A 25,340-nucleotide genomic window follows, 5' to 3' on the forward strand; every position below is an offset into this window, starting at 1 on the left:
AATTAATACTCCAGACGACAACGTGCCAATACTCAGTATGTATTAATAAACCAGACAAACAGGCTTATGTCTTGAAGGAAGGTGAACTTCACACATTGTTTGAATGTCTGACTGTCTGTCTGGCTGATGACGCATATTGTTACTATGACATCAGTGGATCAATCATAAACAAGCATTGCTTATCCACATATTCTGTTCCCACCCTGGTGATTGTTTGTCAGGTCATTATTGTCTGCACCAGGTGATGTCAGTATATGTAGGCCCAGCTATTCACCGTCTCGTTGCCAGAGTGTCTTGTGTGTTGTGCCGAGCTCTCCAGCGTTTTCGTAAATCATGGTCCAGTTAAAGTAATAGTCATAGTCCACGTTCATAGTTATAGTAAGGTAAGATCAGGTAGTAGTAGTTATTAAGTATTTTTCTAGTTATTGATCGGTAAGCTTCAGGTAGATATTTATTGTATGTCTTTTCTGGATCTGCTGATCCTGTGTTTTTGGAATCATAGCATTATTGTATCTTTTATCAGTAACTCAAGTAAAGACTCTTTTGTGCTTCAAAGCTGTGTCTGCATCTGTGCTTTTGGGTCCACACTTTGCACGCCTGTGACGCTGTTCTCCTTGGCATCATCAGCGGTAGTAAATAAACTGCAACAGTGAAATCATTCTCACACTCGACATGTAGGACTTTGTGTTTGGTTAAGTAAATTCACTTGGAACATGTAGAACTTTTCACTCTCAAAGAATTGCAACAACAGAAACCCAAAAACCCAATTGTTAAGACATAAAGTTTAGAGTAAAAACGAAAATCTTTAAAAGGGGAAAGAAAATCAAAACTGAAATCAAACGCTGCTTTTTACAAGAACTATTGATGTGTTTTAAACATTTGTTGTTTCCACAGACGGGGAGAAGAGTCTCCATTCTCCAGCTGTCTGTCTATGAAGAGTGACTGGTCCAAAGATGAACTTATATACTTCAGTAATGAACCTGGACCCCCAGACACAAAGTAAGAGTCTGTTTCTACTGTGAACTGACCTGACAAACATATATATATATATATATATATATATATACTGTATACATCTATATATAGGCCATCTGATCATTTTACACTTTTCTTTAATAATTACATGAGTGCAGTAGCCCATAGTATAGAAATTCAGCAGAGCTCAGTATAGAATATCGGCACCTAGAGTTCTACAGTACTTCATATTGAATTTAAGTTAAACATGTGTGTATCAACCATTGATGTTAGTTTGACTGTTAATGGAGCAGCCACAATGTTAGCTAAGTCTCACTCCACTCAATCTAATCCCCATTCATTAACTAGCATTTTCAAAGTGATTTGCTTTCCATGTGGACAGACCTGACAAAGTGTTAACTGCTTTTACAAATTGGAATCATTATGGAGTTATTACATAAACCAGTTTAATTTAGCCGTAACAACTTGTGAGGTACAGTGAACATGCTGTAGGCGGATGATGTTACAGACAGAAGGGCGTTTTCTTTCATAAATATGAATAATATACATAAATATCAGGATGAAATATCATCTACAGATAAAGAACTTAAACAATCAGTCACCGTAATGTGCTCTAAAGGATGTGTTCATCTCCACAGAGGGAAGAGGAAAAGTCATGTTCCTGTGGAGGAGCAGCTGTCCAGCTGTGCTCTGTGTCAGGACGTCCTGAAGGATCCAGTCTCTACCAGCTGTGGACACTGGTTCTGCAGACAGTGCATCACCTCATACTGGGAGCAGCGACCTCCATCAGGAGACTCCTCATGTCCCCAGTGTGGAGAAAGATCCAGAACCAGAGCTGGACTGCAGACAGCCAGTCAGACCAGAACAGTACAAAGTAAGTCTTGACCTCTGTCTCCTGGTGTCTTCATGCCTGAAAACAGGATTCTTCCTGTTGTGTTGTACATAATATAAGTTCATTTACAAAATGTTCATTATTCTCACGTTTCCTTTTCTTTCAGCAGAACGTGGTCTGCAGGAGGTTTTAGATGAACATAGGCTCAGTCTGAGGAGGAGATGTGAACAAAGTGACTGAAGGAACTGAATAAAGTGAAACCAGCCTCAACAGGATCTACACTGAGCTCTACATCACACAAGGACAGAGTAAAGAGGTTAAACACCCAACATGAGGTGAGGCAGCTTGAGGCAGCTTACAAGACAAATACCCTCCATTACACTCCAATCAAGTGCCAGGACATCTTTAAAGCCTCACCTGACCAACAGACTCACATCAGAGCGGTCCTGACCAACGGAGTCGCTGGAGTTGGAAAAACTTTCTCAGTGCAGAAGTTCACTCTGGACTGGGCCGAGGGTTTGGGAAACCAAGATGTCAGTCTGGTGATCCCGCTCTCCTTCAGGGAGCTGAACCTGATCAAAGGTGAGCAGTACAGTCTTCTCAGACTGCTCCATGTTTTCCATCCAACCTTACAGGAGGTCACAGCAGAGCAGCTGGCTGTCTGCAAAGTGCTGTTCATCTTTGACGGCCTGGATGAAAGCAGACTTTCTCTGGACTTCAAAAACAATGAGGTTGTGTCTGATGTCTCTCAGCAGTCCTCAGTCGACGTGCTGCTGACAAACCTCATCAGGGGGAAGCTGCTTCCCTCGGCTCTCGTCTGGATAACTTCCAGACCTGCAGCGGCCAATCAGATCCCTTCTGAGTGTGTGGACAGGGTAACAGAAGTACGAGGCTTCACTGACGCACAGAAGGATGTGTACTTAGGAGGAGATCGAGTGATGAAGAATGGTCCAGCAGAATCATCTCTCACATCAAGAGCTCCAGGAGCCTCCACATCATGTGTCAGATCCCAGTCTTCTGCTGGATCACTGCTGCAGTTCTGGACCGCATGTTGACTACAGACCAGAGAGGAGAGCTGCCCAAGACCCTCACTGACATGTACTCACACTTCCTGCTGGTCCAGATCAAGAGGAAGAAGCAGAAGTATGAAGAGGGACATGAGAGCAGTCCACAGCAGCTGACGGAGGCTGACAGGGAGCTTCTTCTGAAGCTGGGGAGGCTGGCGTTTGAACATCTGGAGAAAGGAGACATCATGTTCTACCAAGAAGACCTGGAGCGCTGTGGTCTTGGTGTCACCGAGGCCTTGGTGCACTCAGGAGTTTGTACAGAGATCTTCAAAAGAGAGAGTGTGATCTTCAAGAAAACAGTCTACTGCTTTGTTCATCTGAGCATTCAGGAGTTTCTGGCTGCAGTCTACATGTTCCACTGTTACACCAACAGAGACACAGAGGTACTGAAGGACTTCCTGCAGGGAGACTATAACAACATGTTTAGCAGTGATCAGGATTACCCATCCCTGGATGTCTTCCTAAAGAGCGCCATGATGAAATCACTCAAAAGTAGAAATGGCCACCTGGACCTGTTTGTCCGCTTCCTCCACGGCCTCTCTCTGGAGTCCAACCAGAGACTCTTAGGAGGCCTGCTGGGTCGCACAGACAAACGTCCAGCAATCATCCAGAGACTCTTCAGAGGCCTGCTGGGTCTCACAGACAAACGTCCAGAAATCATCCAGAGAGCCATCAGCAACCTGAAGGAGATGAGAAGTGATGAAGTCTCTCCCGAGAGGAGCCTCAACATCTTCCACTGTCTGACAGAGATGAACGACCACTCAGTACTTCAGGAGATCACAGAGTTCCTGACGTCAGAGAACAGATCAGAGAAGAGACTCTTTGTGAAACACTTCTCAGCTCTGGCCTACAGGCTGGAGATGTCAGAGGAGGTTCTGGATGAGTTGGAGAAGTACAAAACATCACAGGAGGGACGACGGAGACTGATTCCAGCTGAGAGGAACTGCAGGAAGGCTGTGTGAGTCCAGATGTGATTAACTTTATAGATTAGTGAAGATAAGGATTTTAGTTTTTCAAATAAACACTATTCAACTTTTAGCTGTTTCACATTCTGTGAGAGCAAAATTGAATTAAAACAATTATTCTAATAATTTCAAAATGGTACAGTTTTTTCTTCTCTTCATTTTCCTTGTCAAAAACATATGAAGGATGTTTTATCACAGCAACATGTGATCACAACATCCAGAATAATTGTACATATGTCATAAAATTGAGTAAAGTTATTATGAAATGATTGCAGTTTCTTTATCGTTAAATTAGACACAGAGTATATCTGATTTATGTTGACTCTAGTCTAGAAGGTAGCTAGCAAAGAGGTGACAGACATGGGATCAGATCACACTCAACCATCCACTGGTAATCAGATCATGATATTCAACATGTTTTGAAGTCAATATATTGTTTCCACTTTTTTTATATAAACGAATTCTGTAATATGTGTTATAACAGAATTCCTGACAGTGGATTCTTAGACTGGGAAGTCGTGGCCTCAGCTCTGAAGTCAGACCCCTCCAATCTGAGAGAGCTGGAGATGAGAGGCGGTCTGCAGGATTCAGAGGCGGTGGAGCAGCTGAGTTCTGGACTGAAGAGTCCAAACTGTAGACTGAAGGCTCTGAGGTCAGATCACTGGCTGCAGTTCATGTGGTTTTGTAAAGTATTTATAATTGATATATTTATAATTCCATGATTTGCCTGAGTACAAAGATATTTTAATAAGTTCACATTTCTTTCTAAATTGCTGAATATTTTACAAGACTAACAGAAAGCAGAGAAAGTAGATGTGTGACGGACAGTGTTTGAGCTTCCACAGACTCTCACTGTGCTCCATGACTCAGTGAAGATGCTGTCAGCACTGATGAGCTGTGAGGGAGATGAAGGAGGTTGTTCTGATGCATTATCATAGATACTTTTATATATTACATCTATAAAAGTATCTACATCAGTTTTGACATCGACCTCTGAACCCTCTCCAGGTCTGAACAGATGACGAAACTTTGAACTACCTCAAGCAGGACCATTGTTCTCTGAACTTACATTGTGTGTTATTTATTCAGACTCTGATCTTTGTGATCTTTGTGAACTCTGTGATCTTGAGTTGAATCAGTTTCTGTGGGTTTGTATCTGTCTGGCTGCACATCACGAGTTAGTGTAGAAGGAGCAGAGCTTCAGATGTGAAGTCACCACTTTGTATTGAAGGTGAAGCACGTTGTCTTTAATATTAATCAGAGCTATGTTCTCTTTCTGGAACTTACTGTTTTTAACCTGTCGGGAGTGTCCACTTTATAAACTTCTACATTCTCTACTTCTCCAGCTATAATCAGATTATTAGAACTTTAATTATTTCAATGAGGAACATTGTTTTCTAAACTTGCATCATGTGTTCTTTATTCAGACTGATAGGCTGCAGTTTGTCAGAGATCAGCTGGGCTGCTCTGATCTCAGCTCTGAAGTCCAACCCTTCCCATCTGAGAGATCTGGACCTGAGTTACAACGATCTGCAGGATTCAGTCGTGAAGCTGCTGAGTGATCTTCTGGAGAGTCCAGACTGCAGACTGGAGGCTCTCAGGTCAGTTCTCCATCTTTTACTTCTGTGCTGAGATTAATATGTGAGAGTTGTGTTGACTCTGAGCTGCAGACATCAGGCTGATATGATCCTGATCCTCACTGAGCATCTTAATGCTGAAGTCTATTTTCTTCTTCTGTGGTTTAGTTCATTGACAGAGTAATATTCAGCTTTAAATGTAAATATTACAATAAGAATTATACTCTGCATATTTCACGCTGAACCTCCGTCAAGTTTTATTTTACTGCATTATATAAAAGACAAATTAGTAAAATTAAGAAGTATTTCCAATCAAACATAAAACTATATTCAGTATTTGCTTCTTCCAACATTTTTATGAAACTAAAAGATGCTTATACTGACTGTTTTTTTTGTATAAATGACATTATAAACACATGAATACAATAATTAAATATTTCTATTCAAACTATCAAACACTAACAAATATTTTCAGTTGTTGCTGTTTCTAACATTTGCATTAAGCTACAAGATGCTCAAACTGACTGAATAGTTTAAACTGAAGATGCTGTGATCTCTGTCTCCACTATTCCTAAAATAAATATTCTCTATTTATTTTGATCACATTTCTTTAAAATTCTTCCTGACATCTTTGTGATCTTTGTGAACTCTGTGATCTTGAGTTGGATCAGTTTCTGTGGGTTTGTATCTGTCTGGCTGCACATCACGAGTTAGTGTAGAAGGAGCAGAGCTTCAGATGTGAAGTCACCACTTTGTATTGAAGGTGAAGCACGTTGTCTTTAATATTAATCAGAGCTATGTTCTCTTTCTGTAACTTACTGTTTTTAACCTGTCGGGAGTGTCCACTTTATAAACTTCTACATTCTCTACTTCTCCAGCTATAATCAGATTATTAGAACTTTCATTATTTCAATAAGGAACATTGTTTTCTAAACTTGCATCATGTGTTCTTTATTCAGACTGATAGGCTGCAGTTTGTCAGAGATCAGCTGTGCTGCTCTGATCTCAGCTCTGAAGTCCAACCCTTCCCATCTGAGAGATCTGCACCTGAGAGGCAACGAGCTGCAGGATTCAGGAGGGAAGCTGCTGAGTGATCTTCTGGAGAGTCCAGACTGCAGACTGGAGACTCTCAGGTCAGTTCTCCATCTTTTACTTCTGTGCTGAGATTAATATGTGAGAGTTGTGTTGACTCTGAGCTGCAGACATCAGGCTGATATGATCCTGATCCTCACTGAGCATCTTAATGCTGAAGTCTATTTTCTTCTTCTGTGGTTTAGTTCATTGACAGAGAAATATTCAGCTTTAAATGTAAATATTACAATAAGAATTATACTCTGCATATTTCACTCTGAACCTCCGTCAAGTTTTATTTTACTGCATTATATAAAAGACAAATTAGTAAAATTAGTATTTCCAATCAAACATAAAATATATTCAGTATTTGCTTCTTCCAACATTTTTATGAAACTAAAAGATGCTTATACTGACTGTTTTTTTTTAGAAATGACATTATAAAGACATGAATACAATAATTAAATATTTCTATTAAAACTATCAAACACTAACAAATATTTTCAGTTGTTGCTGTTTCTAACATTTGCATTAAGCTACAAGATGCTCAAACTGACTGAATAGTTTAAACTGAAGATGCGGTGATCTCTGTCTCCACTATTCCTAAAATAAATATTCTCTATTTATTTTTGATCACATTTCTTTAAAATTCTTCCTGACATCTTTGTGATCTTTGTGAACTCTGTGATCTTGGGTTGAATCAGTTTCTGTGGGTTTGTATCTGTCTGGCTGCACATCACGAGTTAGTGTAGAAGGAGCAGAGCTTCAGATGTGAAGTCACCACTTTGTATTGAAGGTGAAGCACGTTGTCTTTAATATTAATCAGAGCTATGTTCTCTTTCTGTAACTTACTGTTTTTAACCTGTCGGGAGTGTCCACTTTATAAACTTCTACATTCTCTACTTCTCCAGCTATAATCAGATTATTAGAACTTTAATTATTTCAATAAGGAACATTGTTTTCTAAACTTGCATCATGTGTTCTTTATTCAGACTGAGTGGCTGCAGGTTGTCAGAGATCAGCTGTGCTGCTCTGATCTCAGCTCTGAAGTCCAACCCTTCCCATCTGAGAGATCTGGACCTGAGTGGCAACGATCTGCAGGATTCAGGAGTGAAGCTGCTGAGTGATCTTCTGGAGAGTCCAGACTGCAGACTGGAGACTCTAGAGTCAGTTCTCCATCTTTAACTTCTGTGCTGAGATTAATATGTGAGAGTTGTGTTGACTCTGAGCTGCAGACATCAGGCTGATATGATCCTGATCCTCACTGAGCATCTTAATGCTGAAGTCTATGTTCTTCTTCTGTGGTTTAGTTCATTGACAGAATAATATTCAGCTTTACATGTAAATATTACAATAAGAATTATACTCTGCATAATTCACTCTGAACCTCCGTCAAGTTTTATTTTACTGCATTATATAAAAGACAAATTAGTAAAAATTAATAAGTATTTCCAATCATACACTAAAAATATATTCAGTATTTGCTTCTTCCAACATTTTTATGAAACTAAAAGATGCTTATACTGACTGTTTTTTTAATATAAATGACATTATAAACACATGAATACAATAATTAAATATTTCTATTCAAACTATCAAACACTAACAAATATTTTCAGTTGTTGCTGTTTCTAACATTTGCATTAAGCTACAAGATGCTCATGCTGACTGAATAGTTTAAACTGAAGATGCTGTGATCTATGTCTCCACTATTCCTAAAATAAATATTCTCTATTTATTTTGATCACATTTCTTTAAAATTCTTCCTGACATCTTTGTGATCTTTGTGAACTCTGTGATCTTGAGTTGAATCAGTTTCTGTGGGTTTGTATCTGTCTGGCTGCACATCACGAGTTAGTGTAGAAGGAGCAGAGCTTCAGATGTGAAGTCACCACTTTGTATTGAAGGTGAAGCACGTTGTCTTTAATATTAATCAGAGCTATGTTCTCTTTCTGGAACTTACTGTTTTTAACCTGTCGGGAGTGTCCACTTTATAAACTTCTACATTCTCTACTTCTCCAGCTATAATCAGATGATTAGAACTTTCATTATTTCAATAAGGAACATTGTTTTCTAAACTTGCATCATGTGTTCTTTATTCAGACTGATGAGCTGCAGGTTGTCAGAGATCAGCTGTGCTGCTCTGGCCTCAGCTCTGAAGTCCAACCCTTCCCATCTGAGAGAGCTGGACCTGAGTTACAACGATCTGCAGGATTCAGGAGTGAAGCTGCTGAGAGATCTTCAGGAGAGTCCAGACTGCAGACTGGAGAAACTCGGGTCAGTAAGGAGTCGACTCTCTGCTGGTTCAGCAGGATTGTATTAAACACAGGGAGGTGGATGTGTTCCTCTCACTGGGGAATCTCTCCAGTTCCACCTTCCAGGCGTAGCCTAGCTTAGCACAACAAATCAGTGATGTTACCATTTATCTGCAGTTCCTCCTTTTGTTCATCTCGCGGTTCTTTACTTTCATTATTATCAAGCAAGATAATACAAGCTGACAATGCAAAGCCACATTTCACTCAGCTGCAACTCATTAACAGACACATGGGATGTTACAGTTACAAAGGTAGTCTGTTTGTTTTTCCTTTGACGTTTTTTAGTTCCTGGACTAATGCCTAGTTAATTCTCTGATGCAGCTGAGAGCTGTGGACAGTCAGTCGTAGTGTTTGCAGAGAAGATATGATGTGATGTAAAGCATTGGATCACTCAGGACTGTGAAGCTGACTAACTCAAAGAACAAACACTTCTTTTACTTGATCTGTAACTGTTGGATTGTGTTCATCTCTGCAGGATCGATGGCTAGACAATGAAAGCCAAGATACAGAAGAAATGTGAGTATTGAACCCATATCTCCAGATATATCCAAACTCTCGTACATGCAATCAAATCATAGGTAATATATGTATCACTTGATGAAACCTGTGCCTCCCATTTATGGCTAACATGGAGTGGCTAACAGGGCTAACCTGCTACAACGGCCCAAAACACTTACATTAGGAGAAAGGCGCTGAAGCTTCAAATACAATGCAATATAAAAACACAAATGTTCCAAAACACATGCAAATGAAGAAACATCTTGACCAACTTGACAACACATTCACGGCATTTAGAAAATATTTACTAACTTGAGGAAACATGCGCAGCGTTTACTAAAAGCCCTACATTAACGAAACGCTGCAAGAAGCTTAAAACAAAACTGAAACGCGGACACTAAAAAGTGTGGATATTATAAAGATATAGAACAGTATAATGACAGTTTGTCAACATTATAAAGTTGGCAAGCTGTCTCTGTTGGTGGCAGAGTCTGTTTCATATTGTTAAGTGTTTTGTCAGTATATCTGAAAGGACAAGGTCAGCTAGCTAGCTTACAGCAGATCTGCAATAATACCTGAAGGAATCATGCGATCACATTGTTAAAATAAACAGATAAAACAGTTTAACAGATTTAAAGGTTTTGCTCAAGAACTGCGTTTAGGTCTGATACAAACAAAGGATGCGTAGAGTATCCCTTGAAAAGGGAAATTAAATATAGTGATTGAATCGAATCTGTGTAAATACCAACAGACCAATCAACTTTCTCTTTCAACGTCAACTTTAATGTCAATGTTTCTGTGTGTTTGTACAGACAGAGAGATCGAAATAACGTAAACACATTTCCACATATGCACACATTAAGATAAAACACAATAATCAATATATACAAAATAACAGTTACTTCAATATCTTCATTCTTTAAGCTGCAAAATAACAGCAGCCTTATATGTTGTACTTCTTACTCACACACTGATGGCAGCGAGCGACCACAGGAACAAATCCTAAAACCCTGAAATGACACTTCCTGTTCCTTCGTCTTAAAGTCAAATGTGTATTTGGTTTGACGTCTGAAATAATGTGATTAACAAAATGTTAAAAAATGTTAACGTTAGACACACTTATATCCAATAAATACCACACTTCTGAATGTTGAGGTTTATATGTGTCTGAAGCGGAAAAAAACATATAGAAATAAAACAGATAATGAACTTAAAATAACACTGCAGCTGAGGCACCAGTTATTGAATCTTACGAACTGATACAAGTTCAGACAAGAATCTCCGTTTGTGCATTTATTTATTTTCATGGTCCAATATCATTAACAAAAGTACAATGAACAGCTTTCCTATCGATTCCTTTCCTTCAGCCCTTTTTTGTGGCTTTCCTTGTGGCTTGTATCACCCTGGTAAAAAACGAGGGTTTCAGTCGAATTATCAAAAAATCTGCTCCTATCGTCTATTCCTATCCACTATTCCTATCCACTATTCCTATCCACTATTCCTATCCACTATTCCTCGACCTCTGTGTGGAACGTCACGGGGTTAAGGGATAGTGGATAGGAGGATTCAAAAGGACTTAGGAGAAGAGACTGCGGTGCTTTGAGAATCCTTCTTATGATGCGCCAGCGGACGTCATAAATGTGCGTCTGTGGGGAAACTACAGTTTTGTATCCAGCGGACTACATGGATGTATAATAAGAACGGCGGACTACTGTAAACGCATCTAGAGACTCTGCACCGTGCTCTGATGGTGTTGTTTTAAACGGACAATTGGACCGCAGCCCATGAGCCTACTAGTGCTCTACTCCCTCCACCACCTGTCTCCAATATATACAATTACACCCAGTGCCCAAACATGCCTTCAAAATGCCTTTAACTCACTGCAATAACGCCACTAAATAATAATACCTTCAATATACACAAAAACAGCAAGAAAATAAATGTTTAACTATTAAATAATATAAAGCTCAAAGAGTGTCTTTAAACAGGCGGTTCTAACGAGTGGCTAAATTCATAATAACGTCATCACGCTGATCACGGAGAAACTCATCTCCTCATTGGCTGTGATGTTAAACCATGTGACTGTGATGCAGTTCCTTTATAGCCTAATGCTAGCTTTTCACTTGTGTGAAAGAACAGGTATTGGATGAACACAACTCACAAATAATGTTTAAATACCATAGGGTAATCATTTTTTGACATTTGAATAAGGAAATGTTACATATTATATATTTTAAATAAATATATAAATATCTCTCTGAACATCACATTGAACTTTTGTTAACTTTTTTAAGAGATCTCTGTTTTCAGTGATCGTTGGTTCTATAACAAGAGTATTCTCCCTGTTTATCTTCCAGGTCCATGAGGGAATATCGTCTTCTCAACAAATGGCAGTGCGTTCAGCCCCGTAATCCTGCATGAGGTTCAATTTCTGTCCCTCAACTCTTTGGAAACAGTCAGAAGAACGGCTACGGAGAACACGAAGAACAGTTTTCAATTATGACATTTTATGCGTTAATCACCCCGACTCAATTAATCTCACGTGACTATTTTTCACTCATGTTCCCGGTAATAACACGTTTTCTTCATAAACCTAGTCTAAATAAACTGCAGTGAGTAACATTTCCATGGAGTAGGAAGATATTCAATACCAAGAAGCACATGATTGCGTTTTTCAGTTTTTTTAATCTTTAATACTTTTGTATGCATGCTTGAGGTAACATTAAGCTGTCTGTGGCTCTTTTCTGCTGTAACAATGTACATTTCCCCTCTGTGGGACTAATAAAGGTATTCTGATTCTGATCTGAATGTTATTATTGTTATTATCACATGTTTTTAATGTATCTAGTTTTAGATTAATTTATTTTGTTGTGCTTTTATACCACATGTTGCTGGTTGTGTTTGCTGACACCTGACTATATGGACGGAGACAACATGAAGCTTTCTCTCCTGAGGGGACTGACAACAACAAATACTACAACACCCAGGCCGAGATAATACATTTACAATTGTGAATAATGTTTGATATCCTGATGGCAAACCCGTCTTACCTTAATGTTCGTTACTTGTGACGGTTGAAACACACAGGCTCTTCCTCTCTCTGCAGCCTGCTCTCTTTTGTCCTTCAGTGATCCATTGTTGCTGCTATTTGAAGGTTGTTTGAGGATACTCTCAGAAGAGCACCTTCAACATACCACTACAGATATACTACAATATACTATTCACCAAAAACTAACCTTATAATCTGTAATTTGTTTATACCAACAATTATTATACTATTTGTTCCCTTATCCGTATTTAATAATCTCATTTTGTTGTTGTTTTTATATATATATATGTCATGTTCCATCCTCCATGGAGAGCACCTCATAGTAAGCACATCATTCACTTACATTTTACCAGTAGACTCTCTCCATTCATCACCTAAATATACACTATATTAACCTATATTCCACCATAAGGCAATCTATTTTAACCCTTTGATGGCCTTCTCCCTGAGTTTCAGTCTGCTTACGAGACCAACTTGCCCACTTCCACCTGGATGATTGCGTTTTTAAGCTGGACCTCCAGCAGCAGGGCGTCAGCCGGACCTCCCTCGCTGGTCTTGTTGACGTTTGGGGAGAATATCCGCAGCATCCCCATGTAGCTGCCCACCACCACCGTGTCTATTAAGGCAGTGGTTCCCAACCTTTTTTGTCTGGTCGCCATTCTATAAAGTACCCCCTCACTCATCCGTTATAATTCGCCTACATTTTTTCGTGTATTAAACCCTTTGTTATCGTGTTTACCCCAACTGCTCCTAAATGAAAATCACTTGTATAACTCTCATTCAATACAAATGTATTTAAACTTGAAATGTACACTTGTTGTCAGGTAAACAAATATGTTAAGACTCACTACTTATTTAGGAAGACCCCTCCCCTCTGAACAGTCTCTTTTATCCGTCAAATTTTAAATGAAACATTTTTTTCTGTACTATTGTAAGAATTCCCAGTTGGGAACCACTGCATTAAAGCATGGAGACATGTCACAGTTATGTAAAAAGGATTAACTTAAATACCAATTTCCTGTTGTTAGGGTTTATAGAAAACACCGTGTTTCTCTCATTTTGGTTTGAGCAACAGAATAAGTGATACAAAATGATCAAAGATTACAGCAATCACAGAGATATGGTGGCATAAGACATAAAAGAGACTCTTTTGTGTCCATCGATATGCACAATTGTACTGTCACCTCCGAACAAAAAGAAAACATTAGATCAGGAAAAGACAACATAGACTTTGAGGTGGTTGAAACAACGTGTGGTAAATGTCACATTGTTTTATTGAAGTGTGGGAAATGTTCTGTGTTTGGGTCGTTGCTTTTGTTTTCATCTCCGCTCGCTGATGCTGGTGTCCTGCAGGCTTTTGTTCCTGTTCAGATTAGGTATGGCTCATTAACCACCGAGCAGGGAAAGTCACATCTCCTCTGACACTAGAGGAGTGGAGAGAACGTGGGAACTTTAGGCCGTTGTTAGCCTAAATAACACATGATGCAGCAACAGTCTGCAATTCATCTGTATTTCCTTATAAAGTAGGAAATATGTAATTTTTATAACTCTGTTTATTTTGATGTGATATTAGCATTTGGACACCAAAGACTAAGACTAAATTGAGTGTTTTTAGCAGAAAAGTAACCTTTGCATCATCATTCAAATGTATTTTTTTGAGAAGCAAAACTTTTGATAGGTCGAATGTGTTTAGTGCAGAAAAAATACACTTTATGACATTTTAAACACCACTTTTGTTAAAAAAACCACTTCTAATTTCGGGGTATCCCTTTCCTGTAGTGTGTTATAGATGATTTTGTGCATGTAAATGGTCTGAAATGGATAAAATGCCCTGTGTTTCCTACTTTGTTGACTTCCAGAACATAGTGACATTACTATTTAACACTCGCACTTCTATTGGTTAGCGCTCCAACACATTGTATGTGATAGGCTAATCTTACATCTCTAAGCGGTTGACCAATCACAACAGAGCCGGCCAGCTAACCAATCAGAGCAGACTGGGCTCTGGTTTCAGACAGAGGGTGAAAAGAGGTGCTGCAGCACAGGAATGATGAGAAAAATAAAGAGCTTTTGAACATTAAAGCATGGAGACATGTTCCAGAGACACTAAATATGAATCTGAAAATTAGTAGAGGACCCCTTTAAAGTATTATTATTAGATTAACAATGCAATATTTTCAATCTCTCGAATACCGTGGATCATATTCCAATTGTAATATCAGTCTAAACACTCGCAATTTCTTATATCTTCCAAATCCCTATGCCTTTTATATCACTGTACGTGTAATTGGGATACATTGAGGTTAAAAGCTTTCCATACGCACCCAGCTGCTTTTAATCAATAATGCAGCATAGAGGTATTGAATTAAACTCCATCACATCTATACCAGAGGTGGAGCACAGTGGGCGGACGATATCTGATGACATTTCTAGTGAAAACACAAAATCTGCCACAACGCCAGACACCCAGTTCCTCTCTCTTTCGGCTTCATCAGTTCCTGACAGTGTTTCTTCTGATCTCTCCGTCCCGCTCTTTCTTCCTCTCTCTCTGATCAAACTCCACAGAGCTGCCGTCTGATGCTTTCTTACGGCCGTCCTCCCACCATCGCCCCGGGCGAGGCAGACGACCTGAGGGATACTGACTCAATGGGTTGCAGCTCGGAGAAATACAGAGAACTGTCTTCACCAAAGATCAAGACTCTTCTTCCTCGCAGTGTTGTTGATAGAGAGTCTGGAGAAAATAAACGCTCCGAGCTTTTGGTCTTCAGAGGAGCAACTGCAGCAGCTTTTATAAAACAATGCCTAACAGCTGGGGAGCATAGGATGTATTGTTGTGTAGCTGTATGTTGACAATACTCAAGAGGAGCGAAGTACAATGACGTGTTCATGTCATGTTGAAGCCATTGAAATGACCACCTTCAAACTTTGAGTGTACGTTACATTTTAATTATGTGGCACATTTTCAACTTCAAAGGACTTTCAATAAGTGCAATAAACAGTTAAGATACAAAAAGCAATAAACATGCAAGTACATTTTCTTCAAATAGGCAAAAACTATCATGTGCAGGTGCATTAGATTCAAATGCAATACAACTCTTTAATAAGAACTATTTGTTTATCATATTATGCAATATTATTTAGCTTACTTTATGATCAATTACTCTCTTTAAAATGTTCTGTCCTAAGCCAACAATTAACATTACTTGTATTATATAATCACAAGTTATTAAAGGTCGGGTAGGTAATTTTGGAGAAACCAGCTCGAGATCGCTAGAATTTGAAAATACACAACCGGAAAAAATCTGCTACTTCCTTATAGAGCCCCGCCTCCAACGCGCACATAACTAATGAGGGCACGAGATAAGTTTGTGCACAGATGGAAGGCTGACAGGCAGGTAGGCCATCCAGTTACTTTAGCCGGGCCGGCTCAGATGATTGGTCGAGCTTTTTACTACGGCTTCCACAGATGACATTTTGTATGGATTTTTTTGTCAAAGCACTTCAGATAATCATTGCTATCGGGATGTAAAGAGCATTCCATGGAATATGACAAAAAGTGTATCTCGAGCCGGTTTCTCAAACTTACCCCACCTTTAATGTTATTAATTAATTTATGAAAGAAGTTTGAAGTCAAAGGTAAATAAATGTTTTTTATGGGTTATGGTTACTTGCACAATTCTCTTGCACTATTTTTCTTTCCTTTTACCTCTTGATTATATATTGTATGTTGCATCGTTGAAGGAGCCTGGGTCTTTAGATTTTCATTGCCAAAACGACGCCGTAGCTTCAGTGCATTTCACACTAAAGCCTCTGAATCGTTGTTAGCAGACAGACTGGTTCAGGTACCATGTCTACTCTCAGTGGGGTCATGTGCTCTTATACATTACCTTGAATGCAGCTTTAAGACGCGTCTCCCTTTAAAGGCTGAACAGATTTCTGCCCTTTGATAGCCCCCCTCTTTGTTCCTCAGTCAGTGTGTGCGCTGCGAGTTTCTGTCTGCAGGAAGTACTTCTCTGTTGAAGCATGAAGTGTGTGAGTGGGCGGGAGCGTGCAGATTAACTGTGTCGTGACAGACTGCAGATCAGCGAGGGTCTTTACATGATGGGAAATCCATTGAAAACCATTTATCAGACGACATTTCCATTTCAAGAAAGGGTTCATCAGGAGCCATTTCCCTGCAGGCACTGTCTTGATGACAGGGGAAATAGGAGTGCACTTGTTGCTCCTGGCAACAGATGTGTTGAAAATGTGTGACGCATATAATGCATTCAAATGTGTGACGCATATACTTAATGTGTGACTATTTGGCCCTCTTCTGCCATTTGGATAATCAGTATTCATAGGACTTGGCCTTTCTTAGATTTCATTTTGTGTGATGAAGAGGAGGAGAAAGGCGAGCAGAGATTAGGACATGATAGACCCCATGGGAAAGATTCCAGAGGGGGAAGTATTGTAATGCAGCTGCTCAGACAGGATGTCAGCCTCATCTGATCAGGGATCAGTTGCTCATACTCCTCCTGTCTGACAATTCTACAGAGATCAGATTTGGAGCAAGTTATGTCGAATGCGCAGCTTTAAAACTCAGTGAAAGCAAAAGTAGAGGCTCCGGTCGTACTGACGGGGCGATGTAGAGGGGAATCAGATTTCAGTTCTTAACTGTCACGAAAGATTTATCCTCAAAGACATGTTTTGACATTTTCAACAGTTCACACAGTGTTTCATTGCCGGTTTGCTCCTTCCACTTTGGGGTCAGTACCTTGCAAGAGGGTCCCAAGATAAGAGATGAAGAGTCACAAGCTGATAAAGAAGACAGACAGTATTTCTCTAACACAAAGTACGCCTTTTGTTTTCTCCAGTCTTAGATTTTAGCGAAAACTGTACTTCTACACTACATACTGCCATGTCTTTGCAATACAACTCAAACCTGTGTGGACCTAACAGCAGGTCCATAACAATATAACCTTTTAACTGTAGATGCATTTATTCTCATGAAAAAAACGATATACTGTTGTAGTTATTTATTAGAAATCATTTAAACACATGCAAACAATCAGCATGATTATTACATTTTTGTATCTAACAATAGTCTTTAAAATCAACAAACAAATAGACATTGTCTTACTTTGACATGTCGGAAACGGATTAGTGGAGAGAAATAAACTAGGCTTAACTTTTCTGCTGTTTCCATTTTATTATTGACTTGATTAGTGTTTGATAATAACTTTTAGGACTTGGTTTAGATGTAGTACTTGACTCCTTGACATCTTCCAATGAAAGCCTAATTATAGCATTATCTGTAAAGAGTCCACAATGTTTTGTGTATCATTGATTGTGGGAAACCACTCGGCAAAGAAAAAGGAAAATTGTTGTAATTTGAGTGGTTTGATTTACACAGATAGGATATAAAAACAACTTTAGATTCTGTAAAAAATGCCAAAATGCAGGCAGAATGTTGTGTTGAACTCTTAAGGTGACTTTCCAAGAGTACAAACTGAATTAAAGTCCTTCCAGCATGAGCCTTGAAGCACTATAATAAAATAATTTGTCTTAGAATATTCAAGGCTGCAGTGAAAAATATATATCCCGAGCATGAGCTCCTGCAAAAGAAGGTCATAAGTCTCTCTGAGGAGAGCAGCCTCTGTGGCCCGAGGGCTCTTAAAGCAGAGCAGAATGTATTAGATCTTATGTTGACTCATAAAAGATATTAACTGGGTTATGACACCCTAACAAAACTTTGAGAAAAGGCACATATGTGAAGCGATGAGAGGTCAGGAATAGGAGCCAGAGTGAAGCGGATTGTTTAGACGCCAGATGTCAAGAAGCTAATGAAAACGCTGCTACCGTCTGAAGCTAACACCTCATTATGAAACAAAACCTGAGCGACACGACGATGAAGAAGAACTTCAAAAGCGCATCCCAGTGGATTCAAACACCAGGTGATGAAAGAAACCTGTACCCCTTTGTTTACACCTTTAGGAGTTATTCTTTTATGCCTTAACAATTTCAGTAAAAAGCATATTTTCTTTACAAACACTGCTCAGAGCAGGCTAATGCACAGCGACTTGAGACAGGACATCCCTGCAGTTTTAATGTTTCCTGAAGATAAGATTGCAGGATAATACATAATTATCATTCCTTGTGATATTTCCACTTGGTGTCCTTTTAAAAAAAAAATGTTGTAGGACACTTGCCGTTTATAAGCCTTTCATTTGCATTTGGCATTTTTACATTTTGGTCTCGCAGCTGGAGTGTTCTGTAGTAACAGCAGGGGGTCGTTCCTTAAAAGAGCAGCAGTACAGAGAAGTAAAGAGGACGTTTGAAGTCTGAAATATGTTGACGACATTACAGCTTGATATTCAGTTAGACATCCCTTCAAAACCATGCAGGACAACTACAGTCCGTGGAGAAAGACCAACTTACAAAACCCACTTGGATGGGTTCAAACAAACACTCAAGCTGAGAGGAATGTGAATATCGACAGCTGGCTTATTTTGCATACTGCAAATTACCCAGGTTTGCAAAAGCATAAGCATTTAGTAAATACTGTGTATTGTTGTTTCATTTGCATATACCATGAACTAAAAAGGACAACATATCTGTGTTAGAAGGTAATGTAGTTCAAACCGGAGAGACGTGATGTAAGAATTACATATTTATTGTTACACGTCATATGAATGAAATGATTGCCACGATAATACAACAGGAGAATGTAATGGTGTTTGGCGATTAGGCCCCGGTTTGCAGGATAATCATTCAGGAGGGAAAGCACCGCTCCGATGAAATCCCCGGGGTCTAGACACTGGTGGTGGTGATGAGTAGGTGAGACCGGTCTGAAGGAGGAAGGTTTAGCTTTGTCCTGAAGGAGACGGGAGGCGAGAGGGGTGGAGGCGGGTTGCGTGTGATCATCTGCAATGACAACTGACAGGGAGGAAGAGCAGGCATTTAAGGAATTTAGCATGTGCAGCGATTGGCTGCTGAGGGGTGACGCCCTCGTATTTAATGAGGGGGGAAGGGAGCCATAGAGTGACGTGTAAGTGACTCGTGTTAGGTCTTCCTTATTGAACTTGCGCTAAAGCTTTCATTTATCTGACATGTTAAAGTTGACCACTAGAAATGTTATATCATATTACATTGAATGTTTTTATTATTTAAATTTGTAATGCATTTTCAGCTCTGGACAGAACATCATAAGGATACACATCAAGACTGTACCAAATAATACAACATTCAATTCAATTCAAAACCTTTATTTATCCAGGTAAAATCCCATTGAGATCAATGATCTCTTTTTCAAGGGAGACCTGCAGCACAAGAAGACATAAAAACATAAACAACAGAACAACAAAAGGACATCATACAGCAAAATGTACAGGGATTACAATTTACATATCTAACCACATGCACAGGTACCAACAGCATCTGATTTTGTAGCATCCAACCGAGCTTTAAAAACATGTAGTGGTACCAGATTGGTAACATTAAACGAATGCAACAAATACAGTTGTCAGGGTTGATTAAGACATTTGACATAAGACATGTTTAACTTTTGATTATCAGTTGCATATCTTAAAGGGGGCCTATTTTGCATACTCTTTCCTGTAGTGTGTGTTATAGGTTTCTGTGCATCAATCCCAAACTTCCCTCCAGACGGAGTTTCTAAATAAAAGCTCAATAATACATTCTGTTATAATTGTTGTAGAAAATGTAATTTCCACGGGAGATCCGCTGCTCATTCTTTGCACAAGAGTGGTATCAACTCTTTACTCATCCATCCAAAGACCCTTTTCACACCACTGATCTTTGACACAGAATGTAAATATGTACTGCGGGATATTTGCATAGGAATTTAATTTGTAGGAGACAGGGTTGAATTATTTGACAGTGTTCATTCATCTAAATCTGACGAACATTGGAGCCACTGTGACACCATGACACCTGAGGAATATGAATGAGGCTTTTTTCTTCTTTGTTCACAGCATTCGGATACTAAACGTACTTCAATGATCTGGCTTTATAAGCATGCAAGCTTCACAAATAAAGTTCGTAAAGCCTTTTTGTATTTCTTGTAAGTGTGAGTGTTATTTGTGCGAGGACAGTTGTCTCGTTGATGTTTGTATTTCCTGTCACGTTGTCAGTGTAGCTTCATCCAGCCGGTCTTCTTGCTTGTTACTAACTGTCATGTCATGAGAGCGCTGAAGAAAAACCAAGTAAACAACGAGCTGCTGGGCCGAGCAAGAAGCTACAGACAGGCTGCAACACACACACACACACACACACACACACACACACACACACACACACACACACACACACACACACACACACACACACACACACACACACACACACACACACACACACACACACACACACACACACACACACACACACACAGCCAGGGATTTTGGGCCCCATGAAAAGATATCACATTGGGCCCCACCACCAGGCCCAGGCCACGCCAACCAAGCACAATGCTGTAACCACACCTCCAGAACCCAACTGACTCATTTGTGCTTTAAATAACTCTACCTGTACAGGCTTGCATCTGTCTTGTAGTCCAATACTAACTGCACAATATTGACTGACACTGAGCGGTGAACATATAACACTGTGCAGACGTGCAACATTCTGCTGCAGTAGAATTCACTATTTGATATAAGACTAACATTCCTGACAATAGATCTCAATAGTCATCTTTTATGGTGTACATGCCTTTTTAATAACATTGTTGAATGGAACATTCATGAATCTAAATAAATATAACTTAAATATACATGACCTCTTAAATTAAAATAAAGTGATCATTAACACCAATATTATTTTTTATAAAATGCTATAACAAAAAAAACAACATAAGCAGCAGATTATTTTATTAAATATACATACTACAAAATAAGCAGGTATTAAAGTGTAAACGGACAACAAAACGGAAATGGAAGTGAAAAGGCCTGGTGGTGGTGCTACATCAGAGCCTATTACCTGTTCTCAGTCTTCTTCTCATCATGCATCTTGTGTGTAGCGATCCAATATCGGTACCATAGCCTTGCCCTTTAACAGTTATCACGAGCCCTGGCTCAGCCTTACTCACCAAGAGCCCAGCGCCTAGCCTTCTTTCAGGCAAAGTCACTGATCAAGTCCTTGAAGGCCAGCTTTCTAGCCAACTGGCTTTCAATGGACAGCATGGCAAGACTGCAAAGCCTTATGGGGGGACAGGGCTGCTGAGCCTAGAGATGGATCTGTTGGTCCTGGCACCAGGGGGAGGGACAACTGATTTAGTATGAATAGCTGCTAAAAATGTACCTGCATTTATTAAATGTCAGCTAAAAGAGGAGTGAAATGAAAAACCTCAGCATTTTCTGTGAAGATATTAACAGTACTCAATTTCAGCAAAACATTACAATTATTATTTACAATGGACTAAGCTTGGCTAACAGACTAATTTCCACCACTCATAGACCACACCTCTTCTTTTGAAAAACTGGGTGACATACTGTCGCCCTTTAGTCCCTCTCTCTTGTCTTTCTCTCCTTTCTTTTCTTTTTTGAAAGCCTGACTTTGTTAGTCGTTGAGACATCGCACACACGTAAGTACTAGCATCCCTCCTCACATGCTCTCACTCTCTGCTAGAAAGTGCCGGTGTCGCACAGCGTTTGGAGGCAGGACCAAACCATTACATGTAAATAGAGGGGGGTGTACAGAGGCTTTGGATAATTAACTTTTGGAAGAAAAAAAGTGAAATGAATCGTAAGTTTAGTGAGTACATTATCAATTTAAGGTTATATTAATGTTAATTATTGATGATTGATGAAAGGTTACTTAAACATTTGTTCTTAATGTTCTAAAAATATTTTGGGCCCCTGTCAGTCACGGGCCCTTAGAATCATCCTAACTTTTCACCCCCTTACGGCGCCCCTGCACACACACACATACACACACACGCACACACACACACACACTCGACAACACTTGGCTGTTGCTTGACGTCTCTTCCTAGCTTTGCACTCTCAATCTCAGAATTTCATCTTCTTGGTTGAGCAAGAAATGTTGGAAAGAGATGTGTGTGGTGATGGTGGAGGAATCAGGACACGTGGCATAACACACACACACACACACACACACACACACACACACACACACACACACACACACACACACACACACACACCCTGTAAAGTATCACCCCCGCATGTTCAATCATTCAGAATAAAGTGTTTCAAACCATTAAGTCATAAGACGGCCTGTCCTCTGCTCTCCAGAGTGCAGCATTTCTGAAGCTATCAACCATTTATTCAGTGTGTCAGTGTGTGTGTGTGTGTGTGTGTGTGTGTGTGTGTGTGTGTGTGTGTGTGTGTGTTTCAGTGTGTGTTTCAGTGTGTGTTTCAGTGTGAGTGTGTGTGTTTCAGTGTGTGTGTGTGTGTGTGTGTGTTTCAGTGTGTGTGTGTGTGTGTGTGTGTTATAGGGACTAATGAACCCTACAAGAGCACACCAGTTCACCAAGATAGATGAAGCCGTAATGGTGGTTGCTTTAGAAACCTTATCATCCATCAAGTGACTTCAGCTATTTTCATTTAGCACTTTACACTCAACACTCATTGATGAGTGTCCCCGTTGTTCCTACCACACACAGAGAAACACTCTCCCTCTGTCCTGGGATCGAAGTATTGATCATCTTTGATTAATATTAGCAAAGCAAAAACTCATATTATGCAGTTAGTGAGAGATTCATTTTTTTTACAGGTACGTTGATATATTTCATAAGTAATCATCCAAACTCTGAAGACATGTTGTTTGGACAGTTTTGACTGTATCATCAGCAAAACATGATCACACGTGGGGAACATTTAATTTGCTGGACTGAAAGCAAATTTGTTTCTCATGAGTCTATTTATTTTCTCTCTGGAATAACCAATTATTGCTCTTATCGAACGCCATGTTATGAATTATGACCAATAGGTAGAGAGAGGGCGATAAAACAGAAAATATTGCAAAGCAGTAATAAGGTAAAGATTACTGTGGGTTCTTAATGGACCTAATGAGCTGCTAAAGTGCACGGAGTAGGAAACAAGCACAACACCCCACAGTTTTAAATAAGGGATCATGTGCATCGAGGCGGTCAATAATGAAGAAAGAACACCAACATAGCAATCAGGATTCGGACGCAGCTACCTACAAACCAACAACTTGATGTACAATCGTTTTTTTAAATTGGTATTTAAAAAAAATCTTGGTACTATTGCATCTGCTAAGAAAGAAATAGTCTGACCCGCTGCGTACCAATGGCCAAAACTGTATGTAACAAAAAATGACGGCAGCGCTTATCGAAGATTTCTGTAACTGTCCAAGTGTGTTTGCATTTTCCTGTCCATTAACCAGTCTTAAAACACAGCCAGAGCCCAAGCCCCCAGGAAGTGCGCCGGACTCTGAGGAAAATATTCGTAGTGTCCAAACGGCGGTACTACAATTTCCGTATCAGTCCGTGACGTCCCTGGGCCCAGAAATACTTTTCCCCATTGACTAACATGGGGAAAGAGACGTCTGTAAATCAGCGGATACTTTCTTTTAAACTAAATAAACTACCCGGTAATAACTATTGTTCATACCATAATCATTAGGTCCTTCAAGTTGTAAAATGCACTAAAAGCCGAATCTAGATTTATTTTCTCTCTCCATTCATTCTAGTGAGCAGGGAGGGGGAGTTCGGGGGGCGGGGCTTAAGGGGCGCATGCTCTGTGAGCGCACATACGGGCACTTCTGCTCTGACAGCCAGGCATGATGGGTAATCTGTGACGTTTTGCTCTCGAAAATATCAGGCCATTTTGTCCTCATGCGCCAATGAGCAGCTCTCATAGGAAAGACCCGCCTCTGACGCTGTATCCAGTTCCTATTATACATCCTTGCCAGAGCCCATACTGTGTTCTTGTTAGTGTTTACCTTCCTGTCTCTCTTCTTCTGTGGTTCCTGTTAGTGTTTACTTCCTGTTTGTCTTCTGTTAAATTCCCTGATATCAAGCGTTCTGTCTTTAACGGCCCGTCGACACAGCGGCGTGCGTTGAAAGCTTCACCATTCACTTTGAATGGGGTGACGTCACTTTTCGCCGAACTGCATTGTGGGAAGCGACGCGGAGCTTTGCTGGCGTGGCTCGCTGCAATAGTTGAGCAATGTTCAACTTTTGAAGCCAGTACAAGCTCTAGCCAATCAAACCGCTGCTTGTGTGTCAGGGGCGGGAGATTCATGTGATTGGTTGTTGGTCGAGTTTCAGACACGCCCGCCGGCAAGCTTCAACGCACGCCGCTGTGTCGACGGGCCGTAAACCTCTTTCCTTGTCTCGCACTCTTTTCCTTTTCTTTACTGGGGACCGTTTAGCCTCTATGAATCCAAACCTTTCTGCAACGTTTATGGAGAAAACGAATGGTTGTTGTCCACAGCTGACGGTACATTTACCAGTCTTATATCTGATGATTGATATGACTTAGCAAGGGTCTGTTAGTGAGAATTTACAACCTCTTAAATGTAAAAAGTGACTAATCAGAATATAATTTTCAACTAAGTGAAACAACAACTGCTTTTAAAAGCTGATGCACATTCATGATTACCAAATTATTTTAATTATTTTCGCTTATTGACATATCCCTACCGATGACAGATGGATTGAATGTAGTATAGCTTTCAAAATCATACTAATATCACATATAAACAATCATAAAGTATGCTTTGAAGTGTTCTTTCAGTCCGCATTGGAGTTCAAATGACAGCCTTCACACTCGTCCAAACTAATCGAGCAAATGAACCAGAGTTCGTTTTAGGTTATGTTGTGAAAACACCATTAAAGTCCGCTCAAGTTGAAACTTCACAGCTTTGGGTTCAGGGTTTATTTCTGCATGTTAATGATTCAAAGCACATTTGCAATTATTGAAGTTTGAATCGCATGCAATCACAATCACAACTGAAGCAAAAGTCAAATCAGGGTTTGAGTTTGAGTTATGTCTGTGTT

At 39.8% G+C, this 25,340-nt stretch overlaps 1 protein-coding gene across 1 annotated transcript; it reads left to right on the forward strand.

Moving 5' to 3' along the window:
- Positions 1-963: 963 nt before the first annotated feature.
- LOC117546771 (NLR family CARD domain-containing protein 3-like) lies at positions 964-12,102 on the forward strand (the record flags this gene model as incomplete). The annotated part of the gene is given in 14 exon segments (XM_034217137.1): positions 964-999; positions 1,614-1,849; positions 1,974-2,035; positions 2,037-2,126; positions 2,128-2,725; positions 2,728-3,476; positions 3,531-3,832; positions 4,324-4,491; positions 5,267-5,440; positions 6,376-6,549; positions 7,480-7,653; positions 8,591-8,764; positions 9,278-9,318; positions 11,658-12,102. Coding segments are annotated over 13 exon segments (2,950 nt in total), but the record flags the coding sequence as incomplete, so codon positions are not given.
- Positions 12,103-25,340: the final 13,238 nt, after the last annotated feature.

Source organism: Gymnodraco acuticeps, unplaced genomic scaffold, assembly GCF_902827175.1.
Source record: "Gymnodraco acuticeps unplaced genomic scaffold, fGymAcu1.1, whole genome shotgun sequence".
Classification (NCBI taxonomy): Eukaryota; Metazoa; Chordata; class Actinopteri; order Perciformes; family Bathydraconidae; genus Gymnodraco; species Gymnodraco acuticeps.